General features: G+C 31.1%; 2 protein-coding genes across 2 annotated transcripts in view; one reads left to right on the top strand and one right to left on the bottom strand.

Annotated features, from left to right (window-relative positions):
• The window catches only part of LOC107586956 (transmembrane protein 163-like), a 48,359-nt gene extending 41,313 nt beyond the window's left edge, over positions 1-7,046 (top strand). The window contains exons 7-8 of the mRNA XM_016274527.1: positions 2,658-2,799; positions 6,536-7,046. Coding sequence (XP_016130013.1) covers positions 2,658-2,799; positions 6,536-6,596 — 203 coding nt within the window. The 3' untranslated portion in view covers positions 6,597-7,046. The remainder of the gene's footprint in view (positions 1-2,657; positions 2,800-6,535) is intronic.
• Positions 7,047-13,269: 6,223 nt separating this feature from the next.
• Positions 13,270-19,126, bottom strand: part of LOC107586987 (alpha-1,6-mannosylglycoprotein 6-beta-N-acetylglucosaminyltransferase A-like) — a 69,445-nt gene continuing 63,588 nt past the window's right edge. The window contains exons 12-13 of the mRNA XM_016274569.1: positions 14,857-14,880; positions 13,270-13,422 (exon numbers count right to left, since the gene is read on the bottom strand). Of these exons, the coding sequence (XP_016130055.1) occupies positions 13,270-13,422; positions 14,857-14,880 (177 nt within the window). The remainder of the gene's footprint in view (positions 13,423-14,856; positions 14,881-19,126) is intronic.

Raw genomic sequence — 19,126 nt, 5'->3', positions numbered from 1 at the left:
CCATAATTGATGGAACCATGAATTCTGCACTCTATCAGAAAATCCTGAAGGAGAATGTCCGGCCATCAGTTTGTGACCTCAAGCTCAAGCGCACTTGGGTTATGCAGCAGGACAATGATCCCAAACACACCAGCAAGTCCACCTCTGAATGGCTCAAGAAAAACTAAATTAAGGTTTTGGAGTGGCCAAATCAAAGTCCGGACTTAAATCCGATTGAGATGCTTAAACAGTCCATTCATGCTCGAAAACCCTCCAATGTGGCTGAATTAAAACAATTCTGCAAAGAAGAGTGGGCCAAAATTCCTCCACAGCGATGTGAAAGACTCATTGCCAGTTATCGCAAACACTTGATTGCAGTTGTTGCTGCAAAGCGTGGCACAACCAGTTATTAGATTTAGGGGGCAATTACCTTTTCACGTAGGGCCAGGCAGGTTTGGACAGCTTTTTTCCCTTAATAAAAGAAATCATCATTTAAAAACTGCATTTTTCATTTACTTGCATTATCTTTGTGTAATATTTAAATTTGTTTGATGATCTGAATCTTTTAAGTGTGACAAATATGCAAAAAATAAAAAAAACAGGAAGGGGGCAAAAACCTTTTCACACCACTGTATATATATATATTATACCTTGTGTTTAGCTAAAAATGTAAATAGTTGAGTTAATGAATCAGCAAGTTTAGCTAAAAAGTTAAAAGGTTTCACTAAAAAGGCATTAACTGCATACCAAATGACGCACTATACACTATGCACTTATACACTATGTACTTATGCACTACGTACTCAACCATGTAGTGTATGAATTTTATAAGGTTATTTTTTTTTCATTTATAACCTGAGTCTGATAGTCCCTCCCGACAGTTGAGTGCAAGTGTCCAACATTCCACACTTCGTTTTTTCAGTTATTTAAGTGCATCATCCGGGTATTTAAAGTGCACTTTTTCCTTTTGGAATTTTCAGTGTGAACGCACTGTTTATACTACAGAACGTCATAGAATAGTGCATAAGCATGATAAGTACAGACCTATTGTTTTCCAAGTCGTATGTTTAATTGTACATTTAGCTAAAAAGTTTAGCTATTACTCATCTAAAACTTTTAAATGGCAATTTCTGTGTGGGAATCGTTTCAAATAACTACAAAGAAATGGCAAGTAGAATTAATGTTGAAATGTAATTTTGAGGTAGAAAACTGAACTATTTTCTTGTAAAACATACTGCAATAATCTTTATTCATACACTTAAGTGTGCACACTTAAACCTTAATTGTAGCAAACAGTGCAAAGTATTTTGACATGTTTAAATGGAATTCATGAATATTTGTCACACATGGCCTAACAGTAATCGCTGTGTACACCAAGTGTTCCAGTAGCACAAACACACACCCATCGTCAATGAGCCAATCGCACGCGAGATAAACCATGTGTGAAACTCACCAACTGTCCAAACATCTACTGCTGCTGCAGCTAGTTAACATGCAATTACTGATCATCTCAAACACAATGATTTATCATCTGTAAAGATAAAAAACATTTTTGTCTTTAAAAAAACTTAGATTATCCTAAAAAGAACATTTTTGATGTTTCATTTTTAATTAGTATGTTTAGTTAAAGGTAAAAGGTTTAGCTAATACACACACACACACACACAATGTGTGTGTGTGTGTTTGTGTTTATCTCATGTTATTTAGTATGTTTACCTACAAATTCTAATTAAAACACATTTTTTTTGGTCTATCATGTGTAGCTAAATGTATAAGTGTAGCTAGTAAGTTTAGTTAAAAATTGTATTACCTTTAGCTAAAAATAAATTTTTTGATGCCTTTAATTAGTAAGTTTAGTTTAGTAACTAAAATATATATTTTTGATGTCTCATGTTTAGTGAGTTTAACTAAAAAGGTTAAAATGTTGAGCTAATATAGTACATTTTTGATGTCTTATGTTTAATTAGTAAGTTTAGCCAAAAACTGTTAATCTAAAAAAAAACATTTTTTTAATGTCTTATGTTTAATAAGTTTAGCTATAAAAATTTTAAAAAGTTAAGCTAAAAAAATAAAATTTTTGAGGCCTTCTCTAATTAGTAAGTTTAGTTTAACTAGAATATATATTTTTGATGTCCCATGTCTAGTAAGTTTAGCTAAAAAGGTTAAAATATTGAGCTAATAAAGAGCATTTTTGATGTCTTGTATATTCAGCTAAAATAAGTTAGGGTAAAACCATATTTAATGCCTTGTTTAATTAGTAATTTTGTTTTAAAAAATTGTAAATAAAAATGAATTTTGTGATTAGCTAAAAATGAAGAAAACTAAAAAAATTGCATTTTTATATCTTATGTTAAATTAATAAGTTTTAGCTAAAATGTTCAAATGTTTTTAATGTCTTATGTTTAATTAGTAAGTTTAGCTAAAAACGTCTTTTTTACAAGTAAAAAGAGAATGTTTTTGATGCCTCGTGTTTAATTGGCAAATTCAGCTCTAAGAAAAAATCGAAAAGATTAACTAAAAAAAAAAACTCACTGTTATCATAATTTAATCATCCCCACGTCGTTCCAAACCCGTATGACTTTCTTTTTTTCTGTGTAACACAAAAGTAGACGTTTAGCAGAATGTTCACGCTGCTCTTTCCGATGTTTTTTTACATTTACATAATTACTCATTTGCAGGTTTTAACTCTCTAGTCGGCGCCGTCATGGGATTCTCCATCCTCATCAGCGCCGAGGTGTTCAAACACGAACCTAAAGTCTGGTACCTGGACGGGACTATCGGGGTTCTGATTGGACTGATCATTCTCGCCTACGGAGTCAAGTAAGAGTCCAAAACCTAAAAACTAGACGACAACAACAACCACAACAAACCAAATAAAATCTCATTCAAAATATTAGCAAAAACGGTAATGGTACTAAAATAACACTGACTTAAATAAGTTTTTTTGCAAAGTAGCGTGTTTATTAAAGGTCTTAGCATAGCACGAAGCTGTTTAACAAACAGTCGTTTAATAACGTCGTACATTCTTGAGGGATTCCAGGCGTGACTCTGTTTGTCTTTGGTGCAGATGTAAATACGCTGGAGGCTTTAGCTAGGGCTTCTGAAAGGGATGCTAATTATGTAGTTTTGTTGGTTAAATAGCACATGATGCTCGCTAATATAATTGCAAGTAATTACTATAACATCACTAGCCTAGAGACTGTAATTAACATTTGACTCATTGTAATGGAAATGAAGACGTAGCATGCACATACGACAAAGATTGTATGCAAAGCTCATCGTCATCTGGCAGATTTCCCACTGCTAATCGAACGCTGAAAGACTTGTTGACAGAACTGAAGCTGAAATGTAAATCTATAAGCTGTATACTCCACCGGCTGTCTCTCTTTCCCAAAAGCACACAAGCAGAGGTCGTTTAGTTTGAAGTGACAGGTCTCGTCCTTCAGAGGTTAGGAAGTTCGGAGCTGCACATGCTGAGTTCAGCCTCGTCATTGTTTCATACTAAGCCAAGAAATACACTTTTTACTTTTTTTTATAGTTACTGTAACTAAAATAATTAGGCCTAAATGTAAGATTTGTGTGTTTGAATTGCATATCAAATTTACATCCATTTGGATTACTCTGTTTTAATATAAACAAACTAATAAACTGTCATACTTAAATTAACCAGGTCAGATTTCTGTTAACTGAATGTGTTTTAAATACAGAATAACCAGGTTTATATTTATCATCAATAAATCCAATTAGTTTCAATCTCATACATTTATATATTGCTTCTACATCTTGCCATATTTTAGCCATTTTTAACTGAATAAATGTTTTCATAATTAAATGGTCTAAGCAATTTGAAAGAATGCATTGTAAAAAATATAATTATTTAAATAAAATCAAATACGTGCAAACATGTATAAATTATGCCATGATTTTTTATTTCTGAGTGCAGAAATCTTACCTGTTTGATTGGCAAATATGCATCATATTAAGTTTTTTATAGTTTTTTAACTATAAAATTTTTTTTTTTTAAACTATTTACGTTACGTTTTTTATTAAACTGTATAATCCAAATGAATGGACAGTTTAGATGCAATTCAAATAAATAAATCTTAAATTTAAGCCTATTTATTTATTTAGAGTGGAAATATTATTATTTTTTTAATTTGCTTCGGAATTAACAGGATCCAGATGCTGCAAACCAGATTCGAACCTGTGTTAGAACATATGCATAATTACTACTTTTTAAATTCAAACGGAGAATTCAATTAAATTTCACAATAGAAAAGTCAAATATATGATAGAAAATAAAATATAAATCACTTTGAACATGCACAAATTGAAGTTATGTCAAAATAATTTTACTAAATGTTCTAATGGATGTTATTTTAGTTTTGATTGAGATAATATTATAGTTTTTTTAATTATTTTTATTCAATTTTATTTTTGTATTTCCATTTTAATTTTATTTTTAGTTGAAGTTTTAGTAATCATGCCGTTTTAAAAAATATATGTCTCTACAGTTTTTATAAATTTTTATATCAGTTTTTTTTTTTTTTTTTTTTAATGAATGAATACAAGAAATAGTTCTTTGGCAACTAGCTGAAATAAAATATTTTTATACATTTTTTTTACATTTGATTTTATTTCATGTTTATATGTTTTTTGTTTTACTTGACTTTAATAATCCTGTAAATTGAAGAGGTATTAAAATTGTGTTTTTGTAGACAATAAATTTTTTTTTCCCCAAGTAAAAAAGTTTTTAAGATAAAGCAACTTTGTTAAAACGACCTTTTTTATTGTTAAAACATGCCATCTCATTTTCTACCTTAAAGGGTTACTCCACCCCAAAATGAAAATTTTGTCATTAATCACTTACCCTCATGCCGTTTCAAACCCGAAAAAGCTTTGTTCGTCTTCGGGAACACAATTTAAGATATTTTGGATGAAAACCGGGAGGTTGTGACTGTCCCATTGACTGCCAAGTAAATAACACTGTCAAGACCCAGAAAATTATGAAAGACATCGTTAGAATAGTCCATCTGCCATCAGTGGTTCAACCGTAACGTTATGAAGCGACGAGAATACTGTTTGTACGTGAAGAAAACAAAAATAACGACTTTATTCAACAATTCATCTCCTCTGTGTCTCTCCGCATCACTGTAGTGCCATTTTGGAGAATATCTGCTGAACGCAAGCAGCGCACGCTATTCTGTGTCAGCCGTGACACACGGATGCTCTGTTTTTGTTCAAATCAAAGCGTAAATACACGTAGAAAACGTATCCTTGTGTCACGGCTGACACAGAATAGTGTACGCTGCTTGCGTTCAGCAGATATTCTCCAAAATGGCACTACAGTGATGCGGAGAGACACAGAGGAGATGAATTGTTGAATAAAGTCGTTATTTTTGTTTTCTTCACGTACAAACAGTATTCTCATCGCTTCATAACGTTACGGTGGAACCACTGATGGCAGATGGACTATTCTAACGATGTCTTTCATACTTTTCTGGGTCTTGACAGTGTTATTTACTTGGCAGTCAATGGGACAGTCACAACCTCCCGGTTTTCATCCAAAATATCTTAAATTGGGTTCCCGAAGACGAACGAAGCTTTTACGGGTTTGGAACAACATGAGGGTAAGTGATTAATGACAAAATTTAAATTTTGGGGTGGAGTAACCCTTTAATAACTGCTCCATGTTGTCCATTCAGTTTTTGAGAGCAGTGACAGAAAATTGACAATAAAGACATTTATAATGTTACAAACGATTTCTATTTCAAATAGATGCTGTTCATATTACGGTTTTAACTGTATTTGTGACCAAATAAATGCTACTCTGGTGAGAAAAAGAAACTTCTAGTCAAAAACCCAACCCCGACCCAAGCGCTTTCCACTGAATTTTTTTGCCATTATGATTCCATACCTTGAATCGGGCAAGATAGTCTCCAATGACGCTTTGTTGCCAGATATCCTGAGCTGTTTTGGGCGTTTCTGGTAGTTTCCCTTTGTCCTCTTTGCTCTGTTTTTCAGACTCTGCCTTCAGCGTCATCTCCAGGTTTTTATACTTTTCCTACAAGAAAGATTACAGAAGTTGAATACAATTGAATTGGCTAACACAGTAACAGAAGGATCTGAACATCTCTGGGTCACTGAAGTGTCATGATTACCTTCTTCTTGTCAGAAAGCTCATTCCACATGCGGGCCAGTAGTCTTGTGAGCTCCATGTCAGAAAGATCAGGCTTTTCCTGTTGAAGTTTTGGGCGCTTCTCCTCAGAGAAAATAAACATAGCAGAGACAGGAGGCTTGGGCTTCTCTGTACTGGACTGTTGGGATAAAAAAAAAGAAGAGGAAACGGGAATTAAAGAAGTGAAGTTTTAGTGACTAAAGCTCACTTAAATACTAATCCTTTACAAAATTTTCATTTTGGGGTGAACCCGTTAACTTTAACTTATATATTTAACTATAATATTTTGTTAATATAGCGACATATGCACTAAATACCTGACCTCTAAAGTAGCTAGTTTTTAGTTTTTTCTTACGCTTTTCTTTCTTTCTCCGTCAGGTTGTTAAAGGACATGGTGCCCCGCCTCAGGCAGACGAGACATTACGAGCGCTTCGAGTAGCGATTCTGATTCTGGAAGACTCAACACACACAGAAACACTCATGTGGAGATTCTCCTGAGAGGAAAACACAACTTAACACACAACACACACACTTTACCTGCCTCAGAGCAAACGCAGCCACAAACTCCCCCTGTAAATATGGATCTGAAAGGGAAAACTAAGAATTAAATATATAAAATGAGTATAATCGTATCGTTTGAGATGGAAATGAGCTAAGATACATTTCAGAATGTATATAATCTGATACTGAAAACCAAGATTCATCGCGTTGAGTAATATTATGGGTATCCATATAATGGGTGAGAGACATTTTTAGGTATGATTTGTGCAGGTTATTACAAATATAAATGTCCAGGTTAGGAGGGAAGAGGTTTATCAGGTAAACTTAAGATTGCCATTTTTGTCTAGTTTGTTTAAGTTCCTATTTAATTGAGTAGTTCTTTAGTAAAAACGTTTGTTGCATCTGTGCATGTGGAGATTCTCCTGAGAGGAAAACACAACTTAACACACAACACACACACTTTACCTGCCTCAGAGCAAACGCAGCCACAAACTCCCCCTGTAAATATGGATCTGAAAGGGAAAACGTCTCAGGTTACTTATGTAACCATGGTTCCCTGAGTAGGGAACGAGACACTGCGTCCTCTAGGGGTCGCTATGGGGAACGCCTCGTCGTGACCCGTGTCTGAAGCATACATTGCAAACGCAGCCACAAACTCCCCCTGTAAATATGGATCTGAAAGGGAAAACTAAGAATTAAATATATAAAATGAGTATAATCGTATCGTTTGAGATGGAAATGAGCTAAGATACATTTCAGAATGTATATAATCTGATACTGAAAACCAAGATTCATCGCGTTGAGTAATATTATGGGTATCCATATAATGGGTGAGAGACATTTTTAGGTATGATTTGTGCAGGTTATTACAAATATAAATGTCCAGGTTAGGAGGGAAGAGGTTTATCAGGTAAACTTAAGATTGCCATTTTTGTCTAGTTTGTTTAAGTTCCTATTTAATTGAGTAGTTCTTTAGTAAAAACGTTTGTTGCATCTGTGAAAACCTGTAAAATTTTTACATGAAAAATGAAGAAAATAGACTAAATTTTTCACAAGCACATATAATTTCAAAAGTTCTCATTTTTTAAATTTCAATACAATTTCACAGTGGAAAAGCCAAATATATGATATAAAATCAAGTATAGATCACTCTGAAAGGGTACAAATTGTTTTAATTTGCTAAAATGTCAAATTAATCATTTGAAGAGGTGCTGAAATTACATTTCAGTTGTTTTCAGAGGACCTTGTTGAAACTTTAATGTCTTTTTTCCTTGTTCAAACGTGCCATCGAATCATCTACATGAACTTTAAAGTATATTATTCAATAAACAGGGCATTTTCATATCTAATACTACTGTAACATACTCAAAACAGAACACATGACGAAACTTTCCGTACTTAAAGAGCACTAGTCTAAGTCTACAAATCAATTGCTATCATTAAACCGCTTCATTTGCTAGACCTAAATAATGTAATTATGTAATTTCATCTTTCGCACTCCATTGAAACAGTAAAGCTCTGTGAAGTTAATTTGTTATAGCTTGATCCAGCCTTGCGTAGAGCTTTTGGTGAAACTTGGCACACGAACGTTACTCGCACAGTAACAAAGCCTTAAAAACTTGACCCTTCATGATGTGAAGTTATATGTTCTTAAGTATTAGACTGTTGTAATATTTGCCACGAAATTTGGCTGTTTAAATGTGTATTTGGGAAAAGCCGAGTTTCTGAGCATTTCATGTAGCAAATATATCGTAGCTCCATGGAGCAGTTGGACGTAACTGTGACGTTACAGCCAGTCCGATCGCGTATGTGCTATTCAGTGGCAGTTCGTAGTGTGATTGTCGGTGAAAAGCAACGTTCGTGCTTTTGGAGAAGTGTATGACTTATGCTGTTTTTTCAGGTGTGTGGTCGAATTCAACGCTCTGTTCTTAATTGACGTGTTAAATACCTTGAGTCCTTGTCGGAGGGACTAGACACAAGCACACACCCCTGCAAATGGGACTTTCATTTGCACAGTTTATAAAACCACATGTAGACGTGTGTGTTTAGGACTTAAAAGAGTAGTTCACCCAAAAATGTAAATTTGCTGAGCATTTACTCACCCTCAGGCCATCCAAGATGTAGTTTGTTTCTTCATCAGAACAGATTTGGAGAAATTGAGCATCACTTTCTCATCAATCGATCCTCTGCAGTGAATGGGTGCCGTCAGAATGAGAGTCCCAACTGCTGATAAAAACATCACAATAATCCACATGTAATCCACACCACTCCAGTCCATCAGTTAACATCTTGTGAAGAGCTGCGTGTTTTCAAGAAGCGAGTCCATCATTGAAGTGTTTTAATTTCAAACCGTCACTTCTGACCAAAATCCATAATAACACTTAGTCCATAATAACTCAGAGTAGGGGTGGGCGATATACCGGTAGACACGATTAACCAGTAGAAATTTGTCAACCGGTAGAGATTGTAGACTATCATCTCTATCGCAGTTAGATGCTTAAGTGACGTTGCTGTGCTATGTGGTCACAAAAACTTTGCGTTTGCACATGTTTTTAAGCATTGTGGTTTAGAAACAAGTGGTTTTAGGCTGTTGAAAAGCAATCAGCAGCTAAAGAGAACTCATTCCGCTATATGTGCGTGCACTGTCTGAGAGTTTCTGAGCCATCATAGAGCATGGAAGTATTGAACATTTATTGAGTTCGTTTTTTTATTTTTATTAACGGTTATTGAGTTATTATTGCCGCTTTATAGCCCTTGAACAGTTAAATACACTCTGTCAAAATGCCCGTCTTTGCAAGTATCCTCGTAAACACAGTAATTTAGGTCTTAAGTGAAAGCAAACATCTGAGAAGCAGTATATTGTGTAACAGTATATTGGATCCAGGCAGCTCTTAAAGTGACAGCAGTCTAATATTCCTGCTGTCTGTCATTCATTTGTTCTACAGTAGTTTTTGTTGTATTTCTTGTAATTAATTTCTTATTCTTATTTAATCACTTACTGTTTACTTTTGTTCAGTGAGTTTGAGTTTTTCTTTTCATTTAGGCTAGTATTAGTTTTTTTTTGTTGTTATATTGACAAGTGACAAATGAAATTTCTATGGTATCAAAATTTCGATATCTATATCGCAAAAATATCTATATCGTGATATATATACACAGTATATCGATATTGAGAAATAAAATCTATAATCTATAATAATGGAAAAAATCCATGTCCTGTTGTCGTCTCGCATAAAAATTCACCTAAATATTAGTTTAGAACTGTTTTGATTTGTAAACGGTGTTTGATCTGTGCATATTTCTCTCCTGATTCAGATGAGATTTCTTTTTCACTGGAGAAAGCAATATTATGGATAGAAGACTCATATTTTAGCTGGAGTGGTGTGGATTACTTGTGGATTATTGTGATGTTTTTAGCAGCTGTTTGGACTCTCATTCTGACGGCACCCATTCACTGCAGAGCATCACAGTAACAAAGTGAGCAAGTGATGTAATGCTACATTTCTCCAAATCTGTTCTGATGAAGAAGCAAACTCATCTACGTCTTGGGTGACCTTAGGGTGAGTACATTTAAATTTTTAGGTGAACTATTCTTTTAAAACTGAGGCCCGAAAATAATATTGGGGCTATTATTTGGTTAAAGCCATTATTTACTTAAAAACTGAATTCACACCATTGTTCGAAGAACAAATGCTGACAAAAGCCGACGTAAATCGGGCTGAATGTCATAAGATACATGAATGTATATATACAACTATGTTGCTGTGGAGTACACATGTATATTTACACAGAAATGTCTGTTGTCACAGAAAAATGTTTATTTGAAAAATAAAGATATATCCTACTGATTCCTCAAAATTACTGAAAAACAAACTGTTTTCTTTTTTCCATGAACGTCTTAAAATCCATCATAATGAATGTAAATCACCCCCAAAACAAAAGAACAACTTAAAAAAAAAAACATCAGGTTTATCAGTTTACAAATGATGTGTGAATGCATTTCAGTTTCAAACAAAACAAAAGCAATTATTATTAACAGCAACGTAAACCAGAACATTGTTAACATATTGGTTCCATTTATAATTTGGGTTTCGTTCCAAATTATTTCCAATATATGAGCAGTAGTTACTAGCTAAGAATTACTGGCCATGATTTTTTTTATTCGACTAATCTAATATTTTCAATAAAATTTTGACCGTCATTATTATAAATAGCTACAGCTAAGCCGTACGAACACAAACACTTTCGAAACTGTGGCATCCTTCATACTGTAAACCAAAAGTAACGACTTTAGTCATCTAGACATATTAGTTTGATTGTGTGATTTTGCGTGTCAACAACCATTAAACATTTGGCAAGACTATTTCACGCTAAATGCCGAGCGACTCTATTTTCAGCTATTAAACTACTATTTCGGCTTCTAGCTAGCATTTCACCTCCAGCACTAGCTATTTCGTAAAGGAAAACAAACCAGACAGTTCTAGTAACCATCAGAAGGCACATCATGAAACAAGATGAAACAATTGCTTGGCTGAAGACCTTCGTTTTACATACAAACGTACAGATCTCGACATAGAGCGGAAAAGCAAACGTAAAACTATCATATAAGTTAGAATGGAAAACTAGAAGAGACCCATCTATATTTACAAATGTGCAAATGTGTACAGAAAACATCAAATGAGGTTTTTGCTGGCTTTAGAAATTAAACTGTGTTCGCAATGTTTGTCCAGGGTATTGACAATAAAGGAAATTATGTTATGATATGTTATGCTGTACTATTTTTATAATAAAATTTTACAGCTAAAACTTCAAATTTTTTGTATTTTTTAAATTGTTTTAATTAAACTACATTTTGTAGTTAAGTATTCAGTTATTTTAATTGAAATTTTACACATGGTCATTAAAGAATTTCTAATAATTTAATTAAAGGGATTCAATTCGGTCATCATTTACTAAACCTCAAATTGATCGAAACCTGTATGAGATTCTTTCTTTTGCTGAACACGAAGATATTTTGAAGAAAGTTGGTAACCAAACTGTTGATAGAAGCCACTGACTTCCATAGTCTGAAAAAAAAAATACTCAATGGGTTCCTTTAACTGTTTGGTTACTAAAATTCTTCAAAATATTCTGAAACACATCCTTTCAAGTATTAAATTAATAATAAATCTAAATGTACTGTATATTTAGTTCCGCCGCAAATAGTTTTTTTCAGACAGTACTCTGGACAAGCATGTGCGCTTATACTTAAATTAGTCTGATAAATAATATTTCCCTCTATAAAGAATTTTCTCTTCTATAAATAGTCACATAAAAATCAACAGGCAGAGATAAAGATCTGTTTACAAAATAAATTAAAAACAAACTTTAAAACAATTGTACAGTGTTGTAATATCTGGCGTCTAATCTTCGCTATAGTGCATTTTCATTCCAAAACACAAGTAACTCTAATCATTTTGACGTTTTTCGATAATCGGCAGGCAAATTCAAGAAAATAAAAACGAAAAACAAAAACCAAGGCCAATTTGTTTTTTTAACACAATATATAAAAAGAAAAAAGTATTTTATCCTAGTAATGTACACTTTGTTTTTATACCGATATATCTTTCTTTTTTTATACAAATAAAGATAAACTTTTACAGAAATATCTGTGATCGTATTGGTATTTATCTTATCCACATATAGAGCATCTGAAACCCGTGATATAGTGTTAATTCAGGTAAACTTGGCCACTTTTGCCAATTAACGCAACAGCAAAAATGTGTCCCAATTTAGTTGAATTCAGTCTACTAGTTTAATGGTTAGTTTGGTCAGTTGGTTTGCGTTCTAGTTCATACTGGCTGGTTTGCGACGTGTGTATTTCACTAAAACATCACACCTGGCAGTTGACTGGTGCGGTACTGCGATATTTAACGTGGATCGTGACCAACACCGAAAATTCCCAGTGTTAGCATGTGCTGTTATTAAACTGTTGGAAATAAACTACCATGCAGAATAAAGCAGACCGCGTGTTTACGTTTCGGCGTCTGTTATTTACATGTGAACGTGTCATTTCACGGAGCCAGTATGTGGAAAGTCCAGTTTCAGTGTAAAAGTGGAGAAATATCTTCGCAAAGTTTGTTTCCCCAACAACAAGCGCTCTCGCACACACAAATAAACACGCACTCGGTAAGAGTCTTCAAAATGGTCAAAGATGCTTTTCAGAGTCAGTCGTCAGACTTGGTCCAATGATAAAAGTCATCTTCAGAGAGAGAAGAAAAATTGGACGAAGGAAAAAAAAAACAGTAGAATGAAGAACTACGGTAATAAATGTCACTACAGTGTTTCCTCCACGCCAGCAGGGGGCAGTGTGCAGTTCTGATTCCCTGCAATCCACTTCAAGTATGTCAGCCTGAAACTAGCTCAAGTTCACGCAAAAACAAAAAATCCAGCAAAATAAATCAGTTTCTTCTCTTTCCATCCTTCTGTGTTCTTTTTCAGAGAGCTGCCACACTCTAGCGTTTTCGGTTCGTTTTTTTCGTGAGTTTATGGGAATAAAACAAGAGTTGGATTACTCTGAATTCTTTAATCGCATCACCGCGCGTTACAACACTGGCGCTGTCTGCATTGCGCTATGTAACAGTCCGGTCCTGTCCAGTTTTTGGAGTCGTATGGAGTTGTCGAACTGTGCGTGTTATAAGCAGTCCTTGCACAGCGCCACCTGTCCTTTCATGTAGTCTCTGCAGGGACAGATGCGCGTGAGGGACTGATGGGCCCCGGCGCAGCTGAACAGCAGCAGGTCCGACTGGAACAGTGCTATACATCAGCTTCAGCTTTTCCCCCGTCTTTTATCCCAGTGTTTACCCCTCACGTCACTAGCTCTGCCCTTGCGCCATAGCTCGTGACCGGAAGAGTAGAGTCGTTTTGAGCAAATATATATTTGAGATTTAAAAATTGTATTTATGAAAACTAAAAGAAAACTTAATATAAATGTTATTAGATAATGCATATTTAAATTTTTAAAATCATAATGCTAATAATATTTATATTTAAATATTAAATCGCTGTAATATATAAAATATATAAATTTATGCAAGGACAAAACTGAATATATATCTAAAATTATATTTATAATTAAATATCAAAATATATATATTTTTGCTTTTAATTTAAGGAAAAAAAAAAAATCAAACTACGCACTTAAGTAATATTTATAATGAAATACTACAGATATGTATAATGATAAAAATATATATTTATATATTAAGCATTAAAATGTATATTTAAAATATAAAAAGTTATGGAAAACGAAGTTATGAAAAATAAAGGAAAACAACATTAAATATTAAAAACCAATTTTTCTTAATTTATGGAAAATAACACCAAACTATTCATCAAATAAGTAATATTCATAATTAAATATTAAAATATGTATAATTATAAAATACATATTAAAATACATACAAGTGTGTGTGTGTGTATATATACATATATATATATATATATATATATATAAAATTATATAATTTATATTTAAATGTATGCTTTTAGGCTTTTAGAAAAAATGTTCACAAAATTGACCAACACTCCTTTAAAGGAAGTCCTTGGAGAGAAAATGGCTCATTTTTATTTATTTTTTTTACTGTAAAAATACAAATACAATAGAGCTTGTTAGTTGTAGTCTGAAGTGACAATGAAAAGGTCAATTATTAGGTAAAACATTATTTATTATTCCTAATGTAAAACAAAATATTAAAGTATTGATATTATATTTATATTCCTTATTATTATAACAATTTATTATAACTATTATTATTATTGTTATATAAAATAATACATAAAATAAAAGTAACAATGGATTCACTTTCACTTCTGAAGACGCAAACATTATTATTATTATAGAAAATATTACATAAAATAAAAGTAACAAAGAATTCACTTTCACTTCTGAAGACACAAACGTGTAATTTATGTGATGTTTAATATGTATTTTTTTGTCAAATTCTATATTAAATCATCACCATCTTTATTATTATCATCAGTATTGTTAATTAATAATGTATTATTCCAACTGTAAAACAAAACATTAATATACTGATATTATGTTTATGGTACTTATTTATAATAACGCAGATTTATTATATACTATATTTTATATTCCTAAAGGTTATATTAGATCAAAATATTATGTATTATGTAAACGTTACATAATAATTCACTTTCAAGGACAGTCCCACAAAAAGCTGGAGAACAAACAGACATCATAAAACATGATCATATTACATAAAATATGAAGCAAATTAAATGTAATTAAATTAAGCAAATTAAAACACAGAATTAACTTCTTTTAATATACAATTTAGTATTCATAATATAACAATTTTAAAAGTTTAAATGGACTGTAAAAATAAAGTTTGAATAATTTATTTGAAATGATAAAAATGTATAATAACGTATGATATTACTAATAATAAAACGGTGATTATAACAAATATTATTTCAATTATTTATTAGTATTTTAAGTTAGTTTTAATAAAAAATGTTATATAATCAGAAGTATTAATAATACAATTATTTATTATAATAACTTATTTTAAGAAATAATCATATATATATATATATATATACACACACATACTTATATAAACTTATAATAATGTAAGAAAGTATTAAAATATTGATATTGTATTCACATTCTATAACAAAGAATTATCTTTCACTTCTGAGGAATAAAACATGTCAAATAAGCCCAAGTCTGTATTAAATATTTATTACTGATTATTATGATTAATTATTACCATACAAATTATTATTCATAATGTAACAAAAATCTATATTTTGATATTGTATTTATGCTGTGTTAAATATGTTTTATTACATTTCTAAATAATCCAAAAATTTATAATAACCACACACACACACATATATATATATAAAACTTAGAATAATATAAAGTATTAAAATATTGATAACATTTAGATTTTGTATTTATATTCTGTAACAAGGAATTCACTTCAACTTCTGAGGAATACAAAGTACAATATTATTATTCATAATGTAACAAAATATTAATATTTTGATATTGCATTATTTATGTTCTGTGTTAAAACAATACAACAACATTTGCATGAAAATGCACACTTTTTAACTTAGAAGTTAAAGTTAGAAGTTAGTTTAAATTCATAACTATATGTATGATTATAATAACAGTGAAGCTAAATTCAGCAAACAGCAGCACCAAACACATTTACACACACACACATATACTCCTGAGCATGCAAACGTGATTATGTGCTATTTACAGGGAATTTAGGCCTGAACAAACAAACGTTTCCTCATAAACCAGGCCTGATTTCCATGTCTAAATCTCATCTCAGCGTATTTTAAGACTGATAGATGTATTTGGTTGATTCCTGAGAGGGAAATCAGGGCTTTCTGGAGCACTTTCAACAAGCTCGCAGTGGGGAACATCAAACAAACGATCCACTGATGGAAACCTGACGGCTGATTCCCAGAACCAATTTACCTGCAATAAACTCACATCTGCACAGCTGCACTGCAGCAATCACCGGCTCTAATAACAATCAACAGTGAGAAGTGTAACAATCACAATAAAAGCACACAGTCTGTATTGAGCAAATGTTTCCATGCGGCCAGCACAATAATGTGTTTCAGACAGATGACCACACACCAATCACACTGACCCACAATGCACCAGTGATCTGTCATGCACTTTCATTTATTAACATTAGTTGAAGCTTATTTACTTCACAAAAGAGCTTAACAGGATTGTAAATATGTTGTTTTAATTCTACAAATGCAAAAATGACATTACAGTTAGTCTTTAGTATTCCTAATTAGCTTTATAAAAAAAAAAAAAACGATATATATAAAATAATTGACATTTTACACATTTAGCGGATGATTTTATCCAAAGTGATAAAGTATATGAATAACAATAATGTATAATATTGGTATTAATATTAATAAAACACTAATCATTAATTTACATTTTATGCATTTTGCAGGTACTTTTTTATATAAAGCAACATTAATGTATATGTAAATATTAATGTATAACAATGCTAATAAAAAACGAATTATTAGATTATAGCAGATATTTTTAACCAAAGCAACCATAATGTATGTATATGTAAATAATAACATGCATTAAAGCTATTAATATAAAATTATTAGATCTATAAATTACTAGAATTATAAATACTAAAATTTTTTAACAAATATTATTTTAATTTGAAACAATTGTTTAATTATTTTTCTTATAAAATTAGGACAGATTATATATTTTAAAATGACACTATTTTTTATAATCTATCTATCTATCTATATCGATATGCAAATACACACACACACACACACACACACACAGTATATCTATATATGTATACCTTTATATATATATATATATATATATATATATATATATATATATATACACAGATAGACATTACAACAAATATTTACACACACACATATATATATATAAAACTTAGAATAATATAAAGTATTAAAATATTGATAACATTTAGATTTTGTATTTATATTCTGTAACAAGGAATTCACTTCAACTTCTGAGGAATACAAAGTACAATATTATTATTCATAATGTAACAAAATATTAATATTTTGATATTGCATTATTTATGTTCTGTGTTAAAACAATACAACAACATTTGCATGAAAATGCACACTTTTTAACTTAGAAGTTAAAGTTAGAAGTTAGTTTAAATTCATAACTATATGTATGATTATAATAACAGTGAAGCTAAATTCAGCAAACAGCAGCACCAAACACATTTACACACACACACATATACTCCTGAGCATGCAAACGTGATTATGTGCTATTTACAGGGAATTTAGGCCTGAACAAACAAACGTTTCCTCATAAACCAGGCCTGATTTCCATGTCTAAATCTCATCTCAGCGTATTTTAAGACTGATAGATGTATTTGGTTGATTCCTGAGAGGGAAATCAGGGCTTTCTGGAGCACTTTCAACAAGCTCGCAGTGGGGAACATCAAACAAACGATCCACTGATGGAAACCTGACGGCTGATTCCCAGAACCAATTTACCTGCAATAAACTCACATCTGCACAGCTGCACTGCAGCAATCACCGGCTCTAATAACAATCAACAGTGAGAAGTGTAACAATCACAATAAAAGCACACAGTCTGTATTGAGCAAATGTTTCCATGCGGCCAGCACAATAATGTGTTTCAGACAGATGACCACACACCAATCACACTGACCCACAATGCACCAGTGATCTGTCATGCACTTTCATTTATTAACATTAGTTGAAGCTTATTTACTTCACAAAAGAGCTTAACAGGATTGTAAATATGTTGTTTTAATTCTACAAATGCAAAAATGACATTACAGTTAGTCTTTAGTATTCCTAATTAGCTTTATAAAAAAAAAAAAAACGATATATATAAAATAATTGACATTTTACACATTTAGCGGATGATTTTATCCAAAGTGATAAAGTATATGAATAACAATAATGTATAATATTGGTATTAATATTAATAAAACACTAATCATTAATTTACATTTTATGCATTTTGCAGGTACTTTTTTATATAAAGCAACATTAATGTATATGTAAATATTAATGTATAACAATGCTAATAAAAAACGAATTATTAGATTATAGCAGATATTTTTAACCAAAGCAACCATAATGTATGTATATGTAAATAATAACATGCATTAAAGCTATTAATATAAAATTATTAGATCTATAAATTACTAGAATTATAAATACTAAAATTTTTTAACAAATATTATTTTAATTTGAAACAATTGTTTAATTATTTTTCTTATAAAATTAGGACAGATTATATATTTTAAAATGACACTATTTTTTATAATCTATCTATCTATCTATATCGATATGCAAATACACACACACACACACACACACACACAGTATATCTATATATGTATACCTTTATATATATATATATATATACATATATATATATATATATATATACACAGATAGTCATTACAACAAATTTAATTAGAATTAATTTATAGATATTATAAAATTACATATTTTATTATTAAAGTGTAACATTAAATATATAAAATATGATGTATGATTAACTATTAATATTAACAAAAAACATTATAATAAATGTTATTTATATGTATTAACAGACTAATTATTTATTGTATTAAACTGCTATATAATCAAAACGATATATAAAATATAACTGCACTATTAATAAAATTATATATATATATATAAACACATAATATATGATATAATAAATAATCATGTTATTCATTTTTATAATTTATATGTATTATAAAAATAAAAATTATACATTTTATTATTGTTATACATTCAGGATGATTTATAATATAATTTAATAATAAGAAGAAATATAATTATTGTGCATAAAAAGTTTAGAAACTTTCTGTGGTTGAACTTCCATGGTTTACCAGCGGG

The sequence above is a fragment of the Sinocyclocheilus grahami genome, unplaced genomic scaffold, assembly GCF_001515645.1.
Source record: "Sinocyclocheilus grahami isolate Dianchi unplaced genomic scaffold, SAMN03320097.WGS_v1.1 scaffold87.1, whole genome shotgun sequence".
Classification (NCBI taxonomy): domain Eukaryota; kingdom Metazoa; phylum Chordata; class Actinopteri; order Cypriniformes; family Cyprinidae; genus Sinocyclocheilus; species Sinocyclocheilus grahami.
Note: the sequence above shows the minus strand (reverse complement) of the source record. Positions and strands in the feature narration are given on the sequence as shown.